Here is a 19,937-nt window from a genome sequence, read left to right as displayed (position 1 = left end):
TGTGTGTATGTGTATATATATATACACACACATATACATGTGTATATATATCTATGTATGTATGTATATCTCAGATCAATGATGACAAAAGCAGGTCTTAAGTTCAGCACTATTGTACAGAGCATCCAAAGTGTAACAAGGGTATAAATGTTGGTGTGTCTTCATTATTGTCTTCATCAGGCCAGCGTCAAGGATGCTAGTTCTGAAAAAGTCCAAGCAGGATCTGCGTAGACCCGCTACGGTGCACATGCGTGTTTTACAGCCGCAGCAGGCGTGAACTCCTCCAGCTGCAGCACAAGAGTCGTAGCTGTGGTTAGCTAAAGGGAACATGAAGTACTGACGTAGCACTGATCTGGCGACTCTGTTAGCGAGTACTAGTGGATCTTAGTAAGCGTTGAAAAAGGTTACCCGGCGTCATCGTCTGGAACAGGGAATCTCCCCATTCTCATCCTGTGCTTTGTGTCTGTGTAATAATGGAAATGTGTGTTATCATCTTGGTCTGAGCTCTCCCAGGAGATGGAGACGGCTATCATCACCCTTTTTCTGAAAACTCGATGTTTGACCTCCCCCGGAGAAGCGGTGTTGTCAGGGAACCACTGGATCACCTTCTCATGAGGCTTGGTTGAAGAAATCAGGTGTAAACTTGCTGTTCTTATTGATGCACCACTAAGGTTGATGTATATTGTGTGTCCCCCTCCCCCCCCGGCCCTGAATGTGTATTGATGGGGGGGGGTGTGGGGGGGTTGAACAGTGAAAACTGTATGCATGTCTATTGTGTTTTGCAGAGCAAGTGATGGGGTGGGACATTCTGTCTCTATTGTGTATTCTATGTGAGGGTCAAGCTGAGCTCAAGGCATTGGAACAATGAAGCGCTTTAAAAAGAAAAAGAAAAAAAAACAACCAACGGACATTTATTTGAATTTTTTTATTGCTGATTCTAACTGATGTATTCTGAGTTTTGTGCAAGGGTCTGAGTGGGTAGGTGGGAGGGTGGGGGGGGGGGGGCTAGAGGATACTAGTGGGCTGTTTATATGGTTACTGTACTTAACTATTCTATTCTTTGTATTATGATTTGTAATTTTATGTTGCTTTTTGAACTGAACTATGATGTAATGAAATTAATACATGGGACTGAACCTTGACCTTTTTATGGACAACTAAATAATAAAAGATCACTTATGTACAAAAATGTACAACTGATCACGTTGATTCATTGTGTTTCATGCTAATCAGATGTGCAAATTAGAAATGGATCGTTTAAATGTACATGAAACGGTTTAGCTGATACACCTTAACACTGAGTTTTGGGTGATAACAGGACGTTTTTGTTGCTCATCCTGAGTGGGAATAAATGCCTGGTAAGGTGACGGAGAACTTGGAAATGCTCTGCAAACCCTCAAAGTCTCACAAATATCCTGCTGTGGGTTTGACGTCGTACGGACGACAATCGGAAATTTATTTGTGGAAAAAAAACGTATTCAGTTATGCATTTGTTTCAATGTCTACACATTTATTGTTTCTCCTGTGGCTTTCATGTCCCCATCTCATACTAAGATTATTATGCTGTGTATTTTTGCGGGATTACACAGGCCCCTTCACCTGCTGGCCCCCACCCATCCACCGTTAAAGGTGTAGTTCAGATTGTTTGAGTCCATTTTGCTACTCCCCAATGATGACGGCAGGGTTCTTGATCAGAACAATGCAAGCTGCACCTCATACTAACTCTCCACGTTTTGGTAAAAACGATATGCGGGTTCACTGGGGTCACGCTCCCGGATCCACGAGCTGATGCTCACTGAAACATCCTCCACCATGTGCTCTCTGGGCCCTGTTTGAAGCGTGGCGCAAGCTGGCGCTCGGTGAAGGACAAGCGTCATTGCATCAGGTTAGTGCAAATGACATCGTCCAGCCAAGCATCCTCTCCCTTTACCTGGCAAATGACCTCGTGCCCCCTGAGCCGGCAGGTGCTTGACTATGTTAATGAGGCTGGACTTGCGCAATCACGGTGCCACTTTGGGACATCAGAAAACTTTCAGGCCACAGACCAAGAGGAGGCTCGTCTTTGGTCAACGGCGCTATGTGTGAAGGGCTATTAAAGGGTGCATCATCCAGAAGAGCAGATGTGGGGCATTGGAATGTGGTTCAACTGATGCCCAAAAACTAAGGCCACCTTCTACCTGGACTGCTTCACCCCTGCCAGCTTCAGACAGCTGTGCCCTTACACACTGGAAGACATGTTCTCAACTAGGTTCTCCGGATGAAAAGTGCTCGCTTCTCCCAGGTTTAAATGCCTGCACCAAAATGCCAAGTCCTGGTGCAACGAGGGCTTCACGAGGGAACCACCCGGGGCACTCTGATTGGTTTGAGTGATGTCACGCCCGAAACACACCTGTGAAGAACATGGTATAAGGACGGCCTCTTTTTGCCGCGATTTCTGATGATGCTCCCTCTAAGACCTAAATGAGGGAGAAAACCCTGAGTGCACGGCGCACAACCCCCTGGCGCCATAGATCGCTTCAATGGGTCCCAAAGTTTCCTTACACAGATGGCTAACAGCTACAACCATCCATCCATTTACAGACTCAAGTTCCTCATCATGGGTGATCCTCGTCTCCTTTATCCTGTGAACAACCATAAACAAGCACGTGTAAGGTGGGTCAGCCGAGGGTAAGACTTTGTTTCTTGCTCAAGTCAGTGTTTGTAACTTGAAGATGATGTGCTTGAGTTTGTTACCGAACAGGCGCTATTAGCGTCAAGCTAAATGTACATGGCTGGCTCGTTCTGCTTTCTGGAGCCACAAAGACGTGAGAGGGAAAATACATCTTTGTGAGCCCAGGACTACTATTTGAGTTTCTGTGGACAAAAATGAGTTAGACAAATTTGTATTTTCAGGCAAGAGATTTTTATAAATCAAGTCTGAAGGTGAATGATTTCATGAGGAGAACAATGTTGGCATCAGACAGGCGTGATCTGGGTTACACGCTTTTACTTCACAGTATATCCTTGCTTTCAACACAGCAATTTTAAAATATGTCATGAAAAGTTGACTGTAACAATAGAAACTGGCCTATTTGTGTACTAAAACTGAAATCAAAACTGCAGCTCAGTATGTTATCAATGGAGGTACTGCCCTCTGCTGGCTACCATAGATTCTAGTGCCTCATTGACAACCTCAGTCATTACATACCAATGATTTCAAGTCACTAGATAACTAAGTGCTTCTCCTTTGTGTCCAGCACTACAAGTTGTGTTGATCCAAGAGAACCAGGGTCCCCTGGCTCATCTCTTCACTGGTCAGGAACCAAACATGGCTTGGTTGGGCCACCTCCAGGTCAGTCATCTGTCATGTAGTTCACCACAGTTCAAACGTCCCAGAAGCATCTTAAGGCCGACCTCCATCCTCATCCTCACGCCCGTCTGGAGTTTCTCATGGAAGGGAAGAGACACCGTCCTGATGCTCTGCTCTGGGTATCGGGATCACGTAGTGTGGCAGAGTTAAGATGCTTCATGTAGGCTGTCTGGACCCGGATCAATACACCAGCTTGGGCTCAGAGCTCTAGGACGGAGGGCTACGTCGGCTGATGACTGAAAAAGATGAGGAAAACAGTATGAAGAGAGGATACTTGTGAAGGAAACACCCCCATATAGATTTCAGCAGTACTTTCTAAAACTGTGAGTAAAGCATATTATCAGTAAAGTATTCTTGTAGTATCCAACAAAGGTACCAGGAGGCAAGTAGTGAACACAATACTGACACGTCATCAGCTCTGAGCTTATCTGCAGCTCGATGGAAGTCCAATAGTCCCTTCTCTTTAGCTCCGTGTCTGGACTCTCAGCAGTTCCTGAGAGGAATATCTGCCTCTCAAGGTGCTAAATGCTGGCTGTGTTTGTTTGATGCTGAGCAGGTAGTTCACAGCGGAGTTTTGTTAAGACTTTCCCCTCAGACCAGAGCTACTGACTGCAGCTGAAAACAACAATCGAGAGGTCAGACTGAACCGGAACGCTGAACGTGTCCCGACTGTTAACCGTACGGCCGAGAGGAGCTGCGCTCAGGTGCGACTCCCAGTTCATTTCATTATTTGCATCTGCGATTGTTGTTTTATTTGCGTTCTTTCTAACGAGTTGATTTTGTTTGAATGTCAGAGCACTTTTGGCTTCTTTCTTTTCACAAAAAAGTGGTATTCAAATACGATTCATTATTTTTATTAGCGAATGACTTCTTTATTTGGAACGTGGAAATAACATTAAAAAATAATAATAAATAAACAGAGTAACGAAAAAACTTGTAGTTTCAACTCAAACTCAACAATATTATTGCATATTATGCTTGAAAAAGAGTAGGATGATGACTAATAGACTCCTACTTCTTCCTTGGTGCATCTTAAATTGTTCTATATAGATTCACAGAATCAGAGTCCATATAAACTGAGTTGAGCCCCCCCCCCCCCCACACACACACACACACACTCCACCCAAAATAGATGAACAGTAGTCCAGTAAAAGAAAGAAACACAGTATCTAAACATCATTTCAATCTAAGCGAGGAGGTGTAATACTTTGATGATAATAGTTCAATTTCTTTAGCACATCTATTGTTGGAATCACAACTGAAAAACTGGAGCTGCTTCACGGAATTTCACCGTTTCCTCTCCGTGAAAGCACAGTTGTGAAAGACCAAGTGTCCTGGTAGGTGTGACCGCAGTGGAATGTACTCAAATCTTTTGTTCTTTCTGTTCACATGTAAGCCTGCAGAGCCACGCTGTTCATGCCAGATCTGATCTTCCAGTAAAGTTCAAACCAGTTTGAACCGTCACAAGCTGATTGTTTATCTTTGCTTTGTTCTCTTCTCCTTCAAGTCTACTCACTCTCTGGCAGTCAGGGATCCCAAATTGTTCAGGTGCTCCTCCAATGCGACGATCCTCAACCCGATGTACCCGGACGCCAGCAGGAGCATCACCATTCTACACACACACACACACGCACACGCACAACCACCCACACACACACACACACACGCACGCACGCACGCACGCACGCACGCACGCACGCACGCACGCACGCTATCATCCAGATTGTTGTGATCTATAAATATGCCTCCGTCAGAGGATGTTGTGTTTTGTTCAGAAAGAATCTAAAGCACACAGACACACAGCGTCCTGGACAGCTATCAGGGACTGAATCACTGTGAAGCCTGATCGAACGCTGCGTGATAACATTTCTGGAACCAAGTTCAACCACATTTCCTCTGGAGCCTCTCGTCCATCTAGAGAACTAACAGGTGCGCTCGGTTTGTGTTGGATGATGAATGTGAGGGCAGTGGAGAAAATTATTCCAAGAATTATTCACAACACTTTTCCACACAAACTTTGAAAGCAGCAGAGGGATGGAGTGTTATAGAGAGTGAAAGCAGCAAATGTTGAGCAACAGATTCCTCAGCCAAGGTGGCCTAACTTAAGAACACCACAGTGTTCAAATAGTAGTCATCCTTGTTGCCACCAGGTGCCCCTCATCTGCCTCATATTTGAATACGTTCTTCCTCAGCTCGTCTACTCTCCTCTAGTTTGGTGGTCAGTTTTTTTCGTGATCCTGCTGACAGACAAACTCGACTGAAAAGAACAAAGCTAGCAACATTCGGCACGTCAAATTAAAACTTGGTTATTATTGCCGCATTGTTAAAGTCCTTCTGAAGAAGGTGTACAGTTTTAAGAGGTGGTCCTGCAATGGGATTTGTGACATCACAAATAATTTGAGAAGCCAATGCTTGTCCAATATTCATCATTTACACGTGTGATATGGAAGCCTGCAGAACACCGGTCGGAAGCAGCAGATGTTCTGTTTCCTGTTGTTCAACTTGGGAAATATTTAGGCACGTTTTGAATGAGATTTAGCCTATTTAGCCTTGATACACTTGCGAGGGGATTTAAAGTATAATACATGAGTGTATGTACCAACTGTGAGAAATAATACTTACATCATCATGTAAATGTAGAAGAGAACACTGAGGTTGACAGTTTCTCTGGCCGGCGTGACTCTGTTGACGATACTCCAGATCAACGATGTAGCTGATGGAGAGAACTCTTTATTTTATGACTCTCAGTAGATCTGTGTGTGTGTGTGTGTGTGTGTGTGTGTGTGAGTGAGTGAGCCCTCACACACACACCTCTGTTGTCATCATCTATCATGCTGCTTTGACGGGTGTTGCATCTTGAAGGACCTGAAAGGGTACAAATATGTACCAATAAGTGTCTCAGGCAGGTGACCGGGAACCGTCCCGCTGTGTCCTGGCTGCCTGGTTTGTGTCTCACCTTCACTGGACAGCAGAGGGAAGTTGTCCACACAGATGCTGCTCTGTCTGCTCAGACCCCGATCGACACTGTCCTCCAAACTGGAATAACTGGACATCTGTAGGTTATTTTTATAGACAAGGACAGATTGACTGAGGAGGATATTTATCACCTTTGTCCTGATGAAAATCAAGATGACTCGCCTGACACTGAACCTACCACTTCAGGATCACCTTCGTTCTCTCCAGAGGAGATGTGAGGGCTGCTGTTGGTGCTGCCCCCCTGAGTCACACAAGCACCGCAACATGATTGACAAAAACTTTACATTTAAGTGATACTTCACCCAAAATGTGTATTTTGCCTGTCAAGTACTCACAAACGGGTTGTGTTTTTTTGCCCCCTGCACCACTTTGTGACTCCAGCTGAAGGTGACTGCCAGCTAGCAACAACAACAAAAGCGTCCAAAAATGTCTGCGTACAAACTCTCAAATGAGTCATCTGGTATAAAACGCATTTCCTTCTTCTAAATGTGGTTCATGGTCAGAAACAGGGTGGCCAACTTGGCCACCTAAGTGGTCAAAAACAACGAGCTAAAAATAACACCTTTTTACAGGTCTTTGGGAGAATGCTTGTGTTGGCACCAATACTTTATTGTGACAAAGTGATGTCAAAGCAAGCTACAGATGTGTTTCATGTTCTTGTTGTCATTATCAACTGGTTTGATGAAATGGTGACATCAAATGAAACAGGGGTGAACAGAATAAAGTTAAATTGTAGATTGAAACTTATTTATGGTATCTTTCACTCGGTTGTTGTCGCTGATTACATCATTGATCGACAGCTATCAGCTTCTTTCCTGACTGAGGAGCTGACAACACTGGCACGAACGTCTTGTTACCAGCTGTGAGACACGGGTACGGGTGCGTTTCCACCAGCCCTGAGTACCACGTCAGCGTGGGTGGACTCACCGGCTGAGAGTTCCCCAGCATAATTTGAGTGAAACACAACAATGGAGGACATGGAGGCAGCGTGATGCCTGTTGCTCAGTCTGTGGTTTTTGCTCAAACTAAAAGTGAGGGACGACAGACAGGCAAGGCCTCAAGTGGTGAAACAGAACACCCAAGAAAAGTGTAAAAGTCTTTACCAAGCCATCGACCAGTATTCTAAGTTGATACCAAGGAGACGACATTAGCGGGTAGGTTACCCAATCAGCGTCCGCTAGTGTTTACGTCATGTTTTAGTCCCTGCTCAGGTCACTTGGAACCCAGCGGAGCAGGGACCAAAATGGTAACAGTTAGTACCGTGTTGGGGTCGGTGGTAACAGGGCCAAACCGACCCGACCCGAGCTGAAGTGAGCCAGTGGAAACGAGCCCAAAGAGCCCGTGGATTACAGGGCTCACATCTAGATACGCTCTGCATGCCAAAGACGCCTGGTGCTTCCAGCCCAGCGCTGCTCCAAATCTCTAGCCAGACTCTTCACTTCTGTTGTTCCCAAATGGTGGAACGAACTACCCAACTCTGTGCGTTCTGCTGAGTCCCTTTCTACTTTCAAGAGACAATTGAAGACTCAATTGTTCAGAGAGCACTTAGGCACTTAACCTGACTCTTCTCCTCTTTGGGGTAGAATAAGTCAGAGGGTCCAAGACCCAGCACTTAGTGACTATGTAGCACTAACTGTGTTGTGTGATGTTGTATGTCTGTTATATATAAAAAAAAAAAAGGGAGGGGGGGGGCGACACTTCTTCTTCCACTAGATGGCAGTACCTGTGACCAAATCACAACTGAAGCACTTTTGCGCTTCCTACGGACTTTTCCTTAATTAGGTCTAAATTCTTGCTTGTGTTGTACGTCGCTTTGGACAAAAGCGTCTGCTAAATGAAATTGTAGAATTGTAGAATAGTAGATAAGGCAGACGTGGATTATACTGGACGATACACTTGAGAGTTTGTAAAGTGATATTTTTGTTATTGTTGTTATTCTCTGATTGGTACTGTCCTCAAGCTAAATAGATGTGGCTGGCTCTTCCTGCATTCTGGAGTCACAAAGATGTGATGTGACAAGGGGAAAAATGTCTTTGTCAGCTCAAAACCGGGATTTCCAAGTACTTGAAGGGTCAAATAATAGTATGACTTTAAGCAGTGATCCTTGCACATGTTAGCAGATAAGTGAAGCAACTACCTGAGCTTGTGAGCAGATGGTTTGGAGGAGTTTGTAACACATCTGTCGGTTCCTCAAAGACACAAATGAGTACTGAGGGAGGAGACAGCAGGTGGGAGAAAGGAACCATCAGATCAACGTCAGGGCAGAGGCCTGTTCTAGATGCTACAGGAAGTTTTGTTTCTGCTTCCTTCATTTAAAAAAAAAAAAATTGCTGGCTATTACTGAAAGAGAGATATTTTAATAAATCATGGTATTAGAAAATGTACTTGTCCATAATGTACTTATAAAACAATAGCAATGCAACAAAATCATCTAGCATTTATCAATATATGATATTAATGCAATGAAATTTATAGTATTTATGATTAATCCCATTTTCAAAACAATTTCCATGCAAATAATTTCACATCTATTTTCAGTCTGGATGGTAGTTTCAATGAGGATTTTTAGCACATTGGAGGATTCGAGGTAGTTCTGTCCAACTAATGCTGCACATCAGGCTGTTCTTCTTCATTGCCCTGCACAACTTCCCTCAGTCCAAAGATACCAGCCGTCCATCCCAGCTGCCTTCAGGCAGCCTTGATACACTTGCGAAGGGGATTTAAAGTGTAATACATGAACCAGGGGTTCACCCTGGACAGGTCAGCAGTCCATCTCAGGACCAACACATAGAGACAGACAACCATTCACACTCACAGTCACACCTACGGTCAATTTAGAGTATCAATCAGCCTCGTCCCCTCTTGATGTCTTTGGACTGTGGAGGAAGCTGGAGTACCAGAGAGAACCCACACAGGAACAGGGAGAACATGGAGACTCCACACAGAAAGATCCCCTGCTGGAGCCGGGACTTGAACCTGGAACCTTCTTGCTGTGAGGGGACAGTGCTGACCACTGCACCACCGTGCCACCTTACGTACAGAGCAATAACACTTATTGTTAATAGTGGTAAAAACTAAACAGACACCTCATTCCCAGCACGTAGGATCTTTGAGAGGAATGTTGTTAAGGTTGTTTGTTTGGAATCCATGTATTTGTTTATTTGTAGTGGCGGCACGGTGGTGCAGTGGTCAGCACTGTGGCCTCACACCAAGAAGGTTCCAGGTTCAAGTCCCGGCTCCAGCACGGGATCTTTCTGTGTGGAGTCTCCATGTTCTCCCTGTTCCTGTGTGGGTTCTCTCTGGTACTCCAGCTTCCTCCCACAGTCCAAAGACATCAAGAGGGGACGAGGCTGATTGATACTCTAAATTGACTGTAGGTGTGACTGTGAGTGTGAATGGTTGTCTGTCTCTATGTTGGTCCTGTGATGGACTGCTGACCTGTCCAGGGTGAACCCTGCCTCTCACCTGAAGACGCTGGGATAGGCTCCAGCCCCCCCATGACCCTTAATAGGAATGCAGAAGAAAATGGATGGATGGATGGATGTTTATTTGTTGTAACGTGCAGTGAAGGAGTTCACTACTGCATGTTGTCAGAACTAGGCTGGAAAGCAGCAGGGTCCTGTCTCAGGGCTAATAACTTGTGAGGTATCAGCGTTGTATACTCAGTGATGTCAGATTTCTTCGCAGTATTAGACGCATTCCTGATACTTGTTTATGGGAGTCTCAATATGTAGGCATCTAAAATGCACTAGAAAAAGCAAATAACATGAACATGAACAAAGGTTATCCACGCAAGTGTGTCATCTGACCTTCTCTCCATCAGCAGTTTGAAGTGACAACATGGACAATGCCGAGTTTTGTTTCTTCACCTCTTGCACACTGGACAAAGAGATCACCACCTGCAGAGTCAAGAGAAAACACAGCGTCACATTGCTGATGGAACACTTGTAACCTGAAACACACCTGACCAAGGTAAAGAACACGCGGCTGTTGTTTGATCCTGTGAACCGGATCACGTCCCTCGGCCCTTGATGATAGAAGCTCGGCGCGTTACCTTGGTGTCTTTGAGCAGCACTGACGAGTAGAAACACGCATGGTTGTCAGAAACAAAGAGTTTTCCGTGATACGGCACTTCCTTCTGCAGGGCGCAGGTGAAGGCTGCAACAAAGAGACACCCACATCAACTTGTGACGCTTCTCTTCAACCAAAGCGTGTCACAAAGGTAACACAGGCCTGCCTAATCGTTTACTGAAGTTTTTCAGCTCCTATTTCAGCCCCAAGCAGCACGGACAGAGGCCAGCAAGGACGCCAAAGGACACCGTGTGATTTGATTTCCATAATCAATATAACAAATAAGTATCAGGCTCACTATGTGTCAGGTTCTCCCCTTCAGAGATCTCTGGAAAGAGTTTGTGGAAGGTTTTATTGTGCTTCAGGAAGCCCTGTAAAGGTGACAAATACACAGCTTTTCAGTTCCAATTGGACAAATAAAGCTCAAATAAGCCAATAAAACGTGATTGAATGTGCATGTCAACGGAGCAGCAAGGATGACGTGCAGCAGACGTACGTTTCTGGTGATGATCCCATCTGGCCGGTCCAGGCCCTCCTCCACAATCGTCTTTTCCCTGAGAACGCAAAGAACCCAAATACCCACAGAGAGTAGGCTTTTATCTTTGAAGTAAAGCGATACTTCAACTCAAAAGTGTTCTTACCTTTAAAGCTCTCATAAATGACTCACAAAGGCGTTTTGTTTTTTTTCTGCGCTACGTTTCTTCTTTGTGACTCCAATCAAAGTGTTTGTGGGCGACTGAGCGTACGGCTGAATAAAGAAGATGAGGATTCTATGGGACGACACACTTGAGAGTGTGTCAATGGACGTCTTTAAACAGTTTTGCTGTTATTAGCTGTCAGTCACTGTTAGCTTTAAGCTAAATATACTTGGCCGGCTCTTTCTGTACTCTGAAATCACAAAGGATGATGAGGCAGGTAAGAATGTCTAGTGTGCTCAAGACGCCTATGTGTGAGTATTTGAAAGGTAAGATGCATTTTTTACTTCAAGTATTGCTTTAATATTTCCATTCCAGGCTCCAGCCAACCTACCGGAGGGTTATGTTGCTATTCAAACTGCGATTCAGCTCCTGGATGTCCAGTTGGCCCTCCTCCAGACTTGGTCTTGATTTCTTGCTCAACTTGCTGGCTCTTCGTACTCCAAGGGTGAGACTGCTGTCCAGACTGCTATCCCCAACAGAACAGGGTACAGATGTTGTATCATCTTTTAGAGAACATCTCAAAGGTGCATGTCAGTGGGAGCATCAGGACGGTACACGTGGGATCTCTGAGTAAAGGCCGAGTGGCAGTCATTACTTTCATTATTTTCACATTCTTTCACCAAGAGTTTGTTGGATAAATCATCAAAAAAAGAGCCTTGAATGCAGAGCCAAAAGCAGTCTGAAGGTTCTTCTTGTTGTAGCCTGTGCAAGTTTGACTAGTTTCATAAATGTGAGAGTGAAAACAAATCTGTGAGTGTGAATGGTTGTTTGTCTCAATGTGTTGGCCCAGACCCCCCCCCCCCCCCCCCCACGACCCTTAACAGGATAAATGGTAGAAACTGGAAGGATGGAATTTGAATCAGACACCTTTACTATTTTTGCGTGTGTTCACTCTTAGCCTATTAGACCAGAGTGTGTGTTCTCTGGGCAGCAGCACTAAAATATCAGCAAACACTGGTGACTTAACAGTAACACACTCCACAGCTTGAAAGACCTACAATAAGAGGAGAGAAGAAGAAGAGACAGAAGTACTCACACAGAGCTGTCCAGCGAGAATCTCCTGCTTTTCAGACTCATGATGGAAAACACACACTTCCAGCTCAAACACATGCGCACACACACTTACATACATGTTACCAGCAGCTTAAGCGTGAATCTTTTCATTACCCTGAGACAGTAAGAGGCTGGTCATTGCTACCTCAGCCAACAGGCTGGGAGAGGTGGGCGTGTCCCTGCAATCTAGACCAATCAGAGAGGTGCAGGTGTAAAAACCACACATAGCTTCAGCTCCTCATGGCAACTAAACACATACACACACACACACACACACACACACACACACACACACACACACACACACACATAAATATGGCGTGACAGCAGTCATGTGTTTGGGTCGTGACAGTCACAGCATCTGCTATGCAACCTGCTCAGCCTGCACAGATACACATCAGAGAACGAGTGACAAAGCAGAGCACAGCCACCACGATGATATCTGGGCTTGATAAAACACAAATCTTCATATAACTGAGTTGGTTAAAATCGATAAATACAGAAATTTGACATTCAACACTTCTATCTGTTTCCTAAAGATATTAGACAAAAAAATAGAAATGAAAATTGGACGGATGTTCAGGAATTTCAGCTGACACGTGAGATGAAACTATTGTCCGTCATATCTCTGCAGATGAATGGAGCAGCATAGGGTCACCATGGCACCAACGGGCAAAACTACGGCAAACCGTAGGGGACATGAGGGGGAGAAAAATAAAGATGGTTGGGGAAAAAATGGAAACATTTTATGAAATCTTGTGACAGTTTTTTTTTTAAATTGCTCTTAATTAACTAGGATGACAATGACGAATCCTGAAATCACAAAAAAAAAAAGAGAGAGAGAAAGGAATGTACTGCAGCTCCATTCAGGGCCTCCGTAGATTTGTGGCAACGGAACATTTTCTTTGTATTTCATCGTCGGTTCATTGCTGCTTCACGTCTCCTGCAGGTCTTACTGCAAAACACATGCAAACACAGTCAGATTTCGATTTCCGTGTCAATGTCATGTCAAATTTGACGTTGTTTATTGCTGGCAACGCTACGTCTAAACTGCATGTACGTGTGAATGAAACGCAGGCGGTGGGCTGTAGTTCCTTCTACTACTTTTCTGCAAGTACTAATACATACTGCAAAATACTCCCCAACAAGTATAATCAGGAAAATGGGCATCCAGATTTGAAAGTTAAACTATTCAATGCAGAAAATGTTCCTTTGTGGCAGTGACTCCATTTTAGCTCCATCATAGTTTTATTTGGATTGATTATTGTTATTATGGACAGATTATTGACTGATCGTTTGGTTTATAAAATAAAATCCTAATCTGAAAGCGTAACAAGCCATGACAGATAAATGTGCTCCTCTTTGTGCTGGAATAGAAGCAGAAAGAGATGTGAAAAGAAAATGTTTTATGTTTTACTAAACCGTGTAAAAACACCAACCTCATACGGGTCCTGGACTTCCCAGTCTGTTTGTTTACCGTATTTGTGTGCTGCACTCCTAGTTTTATTGGCGTGTGTGTGTGTGTGTGTGTGTGTGTCAGAAAACAATGAACAAAAGAATGAAGGAGTCCAGCAGAACTATTGACTTTCTAATCCTGAGTGATGGCACCGTTCATCGGGTATTCAGCAGGTGTTTGGAGCAGCAGCAGCAGGTCAGGGTCACATTCAGCGGCTGCTCTGATGAGTGCTGCGGCTTTCATTCCTTGGCTTCCTAACGACTCCTGAAGCTTCCTTCTTATTGTTCCTCAGGACTCACCCAGCTGAACAGGTGTTGAGTTACTGGGCCGGCGTCAACAAGTCTAATCAAGGAAGTTTTCACCGATGGCCAGAACGACACATTCCTGTTTTTGCTCTTTGTCTTCCCCACAGGACCCAACTGATAAATCCTACGGAGGACACGATCGGCCGATATTCGACTCGGACGTATCGCTATCGGCTGTGACCCTGCAGCAGCGACTGATGACGTCAAAAACGCTCCATTTTTTTTTTGATGGCTTTTCTGAAAAATTGCGACGACCGCGCAGGCTGTTGTTTTTTTTAAATGATGTTTATACAGCGTCGTGGTGGGAGCTAAATGCTCGCTAAATTAGCAATTTGGTGTGAAAATGGGGATTTAAAAAAAGTGCTAATCTTTTGCAGCTATCTTCATTGGGACATGAGGTTGTGAAATGGCAGCTAAACAAGAAAAAAGTATTATCTTGCAACTGTAACTGCTGACTTTGTGATGAAAGTGGGGGAATTTTGAAAGAATACGAGCCCCCACTTGTCCTGCTGAGCCCGCGGGATCACGTAATCCCAGTTTTCTGGAGGGACTGATTAACTGGCCAGTATTAGCTGATGTGAACACCTTCTTTAGTGCTTGTAGAAGTGGCCTGACTTAATTGAGAAATGACGTCCTGGCCTCCTTTCTCCAGTAGCACGCGCTGTGCTCCAGTGCTGCACTCATAGGATGACAGGTTCTTCATGAATGCTTCCGCCCACAAAACTGATCTGTTGTATTTGAGAGATCACATGAAGTGTGTTCATGCATGCGGGGTTTTCATTTTAATCCCTGATATCAGCATCGCAGTTGGACTCTTGAGCTTTCTCAACAGTCACACACTTATTTTTTTATTCTCCCAACAGACGATTTACTGTGTGAACTTTACACACGTATCTTTGCCTCCCCTGAGATTTAATCGATCCTGTCTAAGTTTCTTTTTTGGCAAATTACTGCTGATTACATCTCCTCTCCTCAGCCCTTCTTCGGGCGGGAACTGCTGTCGGCCATTTAGAACACACCGCTGATGCGGGCAGCAGCATTCCTGAGCGTCTGCATTTTCAGATCACAGTTTCCTGAACAGAGTGACAAAAACAGAAGGGAAATGCGTCGGTTTGAGGGTTTGTCATCACGTCCTGCTCCTGCGTTTATGAGGAAGTGTTCAGATAAAATGCAAATGAACACAGTGGAGCCATCAAGCAGGTAAAACTGCGTTGACTGAGGAAGATCATTCGATGTGGGAAGAAAAGCCTGTGAGCAGTCAAACAGGAAGCAACTCCCACATCACTTTTACCTAATCATTTCAAAAATATATTTAAAAAAATTGTTTTAACAAGCAAAAAAAAGCCATTTATAACAAGTAAAGGTTTTAGTTGTATAAGTTTTAGGAAAAAAATGACTTATCGTGTAAATATTTGGGTTGCTCCGCATATTTAGCAAGTAAAATCTCTCCTTTTCCCTCTAAAATGCGGTGGGAAATGGAAATGAATGAAAGAGAGGCAGTCAAATAATAGCTGCGAGGATACGTGGCTGCTCCTCGCTCGTGGACCTTGAACCGGCCCTGGTCGCAGCAGCCATTCATCAACACAGCTGCAATTAATCGTCATAATCACGGTCCTGGTCTACTCCGTGTGTCTGAGCCAGCAGGCACCATACCAGGGACCCGGCCCAGCTCAATGGAACAGGCCATTGCTGATGTTATTAATTACACCTGTGTTTAATGACTGCTGCGTTCATGGCCCAAACTATTGTTTCCAAGGTCGGGAATTTACTGAACGTTCAAGATTAAAAAGTATATTTTTTCTTCGATTGGCCATAAATGACATGAACCTCATTGTTGACTGTGATGGCACCATCGCTTCAGTGCTTGAGCAACAAATCTTATCCTTTATTTTTTGTGCGGATGAAACGGCTCTGAATGGAAAAATGCTGAAACACGACCAACTGACAGATGTTGCTGGTTCACCTTTTGGTGAATTGGTGTATTCTTTCTATCTTTTGTCTTTTCTTTTAATTTCTTTTTTTTTTTTTTTTTTTACTATAATTTGAAAATGAAAGTTCAAGTTTGGATCTTGAATTAAAAAAAGACAGCAATGTATTATGTAAGTTATAAAGTTCATACATGTAAGCATGAGCCTTTTTGTCATGGAGAGAGTCTTTGTCCGGTTTTATGACTTGTCAGTAAAAATATAATCTCATCAAATATTCGTAAGTGTACTTCTATCAGTGAAGCGTCATTTAGTGACAGAGGTGCAGCAACCCGAGCCAGAATGGCACCATTCACTAAACAAAAATGCACTGATCTTGACCGCAACGACCAGCGCGTCTCCGCCGTCGAGTTGTTCCAGGCCGTTTGGTGTCAGAAAACATCCGCAAAACAGCTCTGAGGGGACAAGTTAGTGGTTGTGCTCAACACGTGAAGAACAGCTCCAGAATGTTCTAGAAATACCCTTCAGCTATTTCATGAAGGTGAAAGCAGTAAAGAGTTTGGTGTTCCACCAGTGGCAGTGAAGCCAGATTCACATTCATCAGTAGTCAATGGTCTTTGCACCTTGTTCTAAGTACTTTGTTCGATCACCTTGTTCTATTCTATGTTCCTTGTTCTATTCTATGCTCCTCTTTCTAAGAACCTTTGTTTAATTCTATGTACTTCCTCCTAAGAATCTTGTTCAGTCTTCCTTGTTTTCTGCTACTCGCCTGCTGGAAAGTACAGCGAGCACATTTCAGCTGCTTTGGCGCCACCTAGAGGACAAAGAGTGGAAAAACACAAAAGGAGTGAAACCCAGAGAAATGAAGCCTGTCGTTGTGCTGTATATCCAATCATCTGCTTTTAATACAAAGTCAAGATATAATATCTACATCCATGGTTGGAAAGGAAAGAACAGGTACATAGGTGAGGGGGGGTGGCGTCATCAGAGCTGGCCCTCCACACAAATCAGATGACGCTTCATGTGCGCACCTTTAGTATTTCTCTTGACACAATATTTGTTGGAAACTGAAGGAATAACATATTTCATATATGTCACACATTATCAAGACTTTTGGACCACACATTATATCAGAATAATTTTAAAGATGTTTTTTTCTTTTTCTAAAAGGGTGAGTAAAGTGTGTAGCTGGGCCTTTCTTAGCCGCTCTCTCTGTCAAAAATACACTGCTACCATGTGCTTTAGCAAACTAAATATCAACAGCTTGTCACAGGCATCCACCCGCAAGTCTGCTCTATACATCTACTCTCTCTGATGCCCTTAATCCTGTCATGGTGGGGGAGGGTCTCGCCTCTGTTGCCACGATGGCACCACTGTTGTTGCTATGGAGGTCAAGTAGTGGGGAGGGCATCACTGTAAACATAAACTAGGTCTGCCTCTAATGTACATCTCTAGCTAACTAGTCGGACATCAGTAATCAGTATCAAATAGCACCCTACACAGAGGGTATACGTTATAATAAAGCAAATATAAAAAACAAAAACAAGCATCAAAACCGACCATCAAAAAAGAACAAAAAAAAAAACAACAACAAAAAACAAAGAGTGAACAATATATTTCAACATCCAAAAAAACAACAACATTGGTTATAGTTGCTAGATACTCCAAATAAATAAAAACAACATAAAAAGTAACAAAATAGAATCATAATATATATCTGTTTTTTTTTTTAAAAACAAAAACAAATCATATGAAATAAATCTGACAAAGATAACAATAAGGCTTCTTTTTTTTGCGACGATAAGAACTACATCACATCCAATCCCACGTTATAATCTTTGTGCTGAGACTGTACTGTAATAGGACTCCAATGATAAGACTGTATGTACAAAACTGGTGAATTCTGGTCAGTCGGATACATCACGGTGCTCTTCAATCACCACGTGGGACCAATTAGGATTATATGTCAAATCAAGAAAGATAAATATTGATATCAAGGACGTGTGTACTGGAGGGAGGAGAGACATCGATCGGTTAAGCTGGGAGGGTCTGTACAGAGAGAATTTTAATGGGGAGGTGAGGCAGCTGGGAAAAAGAGGGAGGGGGAGAGGAGAGGGCTCACCACTCACACTCAATATTTATTCGTTTATTGTTTTTGTTGTTTTTTTGTTTTGTTTTGTTTTTCGTCTGAGTGATGTAACTGCAAAGAGGTGCAATTCAAGTAGGTAAGCTTGAGGGTCAACTTTCATCCTCAGTTCACAAGAAAAAGTTGAGCACAAAAACGCATGAGATTTGAAGCAGCATGTTCCAACACAAAGAGTCAGCATAAGGCAAAAGACATAAAAACACAATAACCATGTCTGTAATTTAGAATCGGAGCGAGAGAAAGAGAGAGAGAGAGAGAGAGAGAGAGAGAGGTGGAGAAATGTACTGGAGCTTTCATTAGCGTCTCTTTCAATAAGCCACGACGGGACCGACATCAAGAGGGGCTGGAGGATGAACAAGGACTACAGCCAAGTAGCAGGCAAAGCTTTGTAGTTGTTTGAATGATGGACTACAAATCCCAGCCCAGTGGAGGATACGATGGGCTCTAATCACTGTTCTGAGGCCAGCTGTTACTCACTAGTTTTAGGGAGCGTGAACTGATCCTTGGCCGTTGTTCTCTGGTCTGACATCAGAATTCATGTAGCGCTGGATGAGCGAGGCGAGCCGTCTCTCCTCGTAGGCCACCATTCATGCTGCTTGGGTTCTGTTGGCACTGTGCGTTGGCTAAATGAGCATCCACATGCTTCTCCTCCAGCAGGGTGGTGAGTCCACTAGAACCAATAGACACCTTTGAAATAGACTCACGAACACATAGAAATGTTCACCTTTGCACTTTGTAACCCCTTAGCACACCAAACCGACAGATACAAAGTTGAGGATAAAAAGCCCATAAAGGGTGCAGCAAATATCCAGGCTCTGTGTTTTTTTTTTTGTTGGTTTTTTTTTTGTATTTTATACACATATAGTATCATAATTCCTGTTCAGAAGCCGTTTGTATTTCACTGGTTCATATTGGAGATAGCTGACCACAACACACATGTATTATACGTCCTTCACACTGGAACACTGAGGTAAGTATATGGATTACACATGGAGAGTCTGTTCAGACGCCCCCCCCTCGCCGGAGGAGCCCTGCCAGACACAGGTTTTTTGTTGCTGTTGTTGTTGCTGTTGTTGTTTTTTTTGTCGATGTCCTTGTCGGTGTAGAATTCCTCTTTGATTCTTGCTCCCGGAGAAAAAAAACCGTCATTATTTCAGGCGATCTGTCCGTTGTTTCACTCGTGGACCTCCAAGTCAGAGGGGTGGGTGGTGGGCGGGTCTTCACTTACGTTGCATAGTGGTCGAAGCTACCCAAGTACTCCAGAGCAGCCTGGTAGCAGAACTGGTACTCATCCTGGGACACACACACACACACACACACACACACACACACACACACACACACACACACACACACACACGGGGGGGGGGGTTATTTACACCTCCTTCTTCAGTAATTCCATCCTAAATTTACCTTCTGGGGCAGCTACATTCATCTGGTGTGTCAGATTAATCCAAGACCACAGCCAATAATTCCAATAATCTCCATTTCACGAAAGGGGGACACAGTGTTTGTCCCCGTTTGGCGTCCCCCATTAAGTGGCCCTAAGTATGGTGCGGGGACCCGGAGGTGGATCAAGTCCCAGCCATTACAGTCTAGATTCTATCATCTCAACTAAAACCTATAAAGTCTGCTGTCGCTGCACGTACTTGTAGCTTCTTCTTAGCCCCTCCTTCTCAGTAAATATCAGTGTCTTCATTTATGTGAGACTAACATTCACCAGTACCAGAGAGCTGAAATGAAGGAACTTAGAATAAAAAGGGTCCAAAGTCTCCAAACTACAGTCCCGCTGATGTAAATGTTGCTTCACCTCGGTCTGCACCATGGCCGGCCTCTGTGTCCGCAACATTTTGACAGTCTGGAAGATGTCCACTGCTCCCTCATAGCGCATCCTCTCCAGCACAATACTCAGCGTGATGAAGACGCCCGTCCGGCCCACGCCGGCACTACAGACAACA

General features: G+C 44.0%; 2 protein-coding genes across 15 annotated transcripts in view; both read right to left on the bottom strand.

The window, feature by feature from the left end:
* Nucleotides 1-1,232: 1,232 nt before the first annotated feature.
* LOC147261422 (GRAM domain-containing protein 2B-like) lies at nucleotides 1,233-12,282 on the bottom strand. Of its 7 annotated transcripts, none has more exons than XM_086203422.1 (13): nucleotides 12,131-12,282; nucleotides 11,426-11,560; nucleotides 10,893-10,950; nucleotides 10,695-10,767; nucleotides 10,380-10,483; nucleotides 10,135-10,224; nucleotides 8,463-8,534; nucleotides 6,504-6,566; nucleotides 6,306-6,402; nucleotides 6,161-6,214; nucleotides 5,972-6,077; nucleotides 4,866-5,060; nucleotides 1,234-3,585 (listed from the first exon to the last, which is right to left on the bottom strand). In XM_086203422.1, exons 1-13 carry the CDS (start codon nucleotides 12,202-12,204, stop codon nucleotides 3,570-3,572), a joined length of 1,137 nt encoding a protein of 378 aa, XP_086059548.1. In that variant the 5' UTR covers nucleotides 12,205-12,282; the 3' UTR covers nucleotides 1,234-3,569. The 7 variants fall into 7 exon arrangements, with proteins under 7 accessions (XP_086059551.1, XP_086059548.1, XP_086059552.1 ...); XM_086203426.1 differs by having other exon boundaries at nucleotides 1,236-3,585; nucleotides 4,866-4,961; nucleotides 12,131-12,281; XM_086203423.1 differs by having other exon boundaries at nucleotides 1,241-3,585; nucleotides 11,426-11,557.
* Nucleotides 12,283-15,723: 3,441 nt separating this feature from the next.
* Nucleotides 15,724-19,937, bottom strand: part of ptprsb (protein tyrosine phosphatase receptor type Sb) — a 73,187-nt gene continuing 68,973 nt past the window's right edge. For 5 of the 8 annotated variants that reach the window (XM_086203415.1, XM_086203414.1, XM_086203418.1 and 2 more), the window contains 2 exons: nucleotides 19,790-19,925; nucleotides 16,470-19,272 (listed from right to left, as the gene is read on the bottom strand). In XM_086203415.1, the coding sequence (XP_086059541.1) occupies nucleotides 19,204-19,272; nucleotides 19,790-19,925 (205 nt within the window). In that variant the 3' untranslated portion in view covers nucleotides 16,470-19,203. Of the gene's footprint in view, nucleotides 19,273-19,789; nucleotides 19,926-19,937 lie in introns of all 8 variants that reach the window. The other 3 variants (XM_086203417.1, XM_086203421.1, XM_086203420.1) reach the window with 2 other exon arrangements.

The sequence above is a fragment of the Aulostomus chinensis genome, chromosome 5 (assembly GCF_037954235.1).
Source record: "Aulostomus chinensis isolate RoL2024-O1b breed Wild chromosome 5, RoL_Achi_v1.0, whole genome shotgun sequence".
In the NCBI taxonomy this organism is placed as follows: Eukaryota; Metazoa; Chordata; class Actinopteri; order Syngnathiformes; family Aulostomidae; genus Aulostomus; species Aulostomus chinensis.
The sequence above is the reverse complement of the archived record's forward strand: the minus strand, read 5'-3'. Positions and strand labels throughout refer to the sequence as shown.